Consider the following 1,314-nt stretch of genomic DNA (forward strand, 5'->3'; position numbering starts at 1 on the left):
CATTTCCTTTGCACTTTTACCATGAGCAGGCATTTTGTTATCTCTTTCTTGCACAATGCACTCCATAGGCAACATCTTCTGAAGCCCCATCCTGACCTTTGGGTGCATTTCTGACGGGAATGGAGGGCCGGCCAGCCAGCCAGCAGGCGAGTATTACGGTTAGCGATTCCCGAGTGCCAGTGCCTTTCCGTTGGAGTGTAGGCTTTTTGTATTGTGCCTTTCTGTCAAAAGAGCTTCGTAGTCCCAGCGGAGGTGGTTGGGTAAGACATCAGGTACCTACCAAACGAGGCAGACGGTTGGCCTTCTCCCAAGGAGCTCTCAGGAGCCCCACGTGGGTGTCTGAACTGGTACTGCCAAGGACGAGACTTACTGTGTGCTAAGCACACACTGACAGTACGGGACTGAACTGGCCTCCAGGTTTTGCGTTATCTTCAGGGAAATCTGCTTTTACATTAATGTATCTTGCTGTTGCGGCTTAAATATTTGTTCATGGGCATAAAAGTGGTTGTAGTGCAGATAGGCTGTAACGCTGACCAGGAATATTTATCCTTAATATTTTACAAATATTTATCCTTAATATTTTACGGTCCATGCTTTTAAAGGTAAACAAACAACACAAGCTAGAAATCACTGACAAATGCAAGTTCAGCTGCCAAAACTCCTCAGTGATGGCCAAGCTGGCTTGAAAGCAGCTGCATGGGGTGCGGCCATGGTGCAGCACGACACAAATCATAGGCGATTTGGTCAGGCGAGCTGTTTGGAAAATGGGAGCGCGTGGATACGGCAGGCAGGTACTATAAATGGCACCAGCATGGCACTCGGTGGGTCCCTGAAGTGCGGTTTGTGCCCAGTGGCCGGGGCGGCTGCGGCCGGCTCCTCAGGGGCTGCACCACAGCCCGCGGCTCGGTTTTGGGGGCAAAGGGAGGGAGGGGAGCCGGGGACCCCCGCTGGAACGACTCGCCCAGCACGGGCGGAGGCCCGGCTCCTCCGAAGGACGGCGGTCGCTGCCCCGGCGGGACTCCATTTCCCAGCGCGCCCCGCGCCCCCGCCGCAGAGGCCGGGCCGGGAAGGGAAGATGGCGGCGCCCGTGTCGCCCTTGGTTACTGCGCGCTGCCTGCTGCGGGCTTCGGCGCGGCGCGCCCCCCGCCTGCTACCGGCGCGGGCCGCCGTCCTGCGGAGAGGTCAGTACCGCGGCGGGAGGGGGCTCGCCGGCCCAGCGCCAAGCCCTGTCCGCAGCCGGGCCAAGGGAGGGCGAGCGCCGGGCTGCTGGAGCACCCCGTAGGAAGGTGCACCGTGGGGCGGCCGCGGGAGCCG

At 59.3% G+C, this 1,314-nt stretch overlaps 1 protein-coding gene across 1 annotated transcript in view; it reads left to right on the top strand.

Moving 5' to 3' along the window:
• The first annotated feature begins 709 nt into the window (after window positions 1-709).
• Window positions 710-1,314, top strand: part of LACE1 (lactation elevated 1) — a 68,520-nt gene continuing 67,915 nt past the window's right edge. The window contains exon 1 of the mRNA XM_010573452.1: window positions 710-1,181. Coding sequence (XP_010571754.1) covers window positions 710-1,181 — 472 coding nt within the window. The remainder of the gene's footprint in view (window positions 1,182-1,314) is intronic.

This window comes from Haliaeetus leucocephalus, unplaced genomic scaffold (assembly GCF_000737465.1).
Source record: "Haliaeetus leucocephalus isolate CR32 unplaced genomic scaffold, Haliaeetus_leucocephalus-4.0 Scaffold384, whole genome shotgun sequence".
Lineage (NCBI taxonomy): Eukaryota > Metazoa > Chordata > Aves > Accipitriformes > Accipitridae > Haliaeetus > Haliaeetus leucocephalus.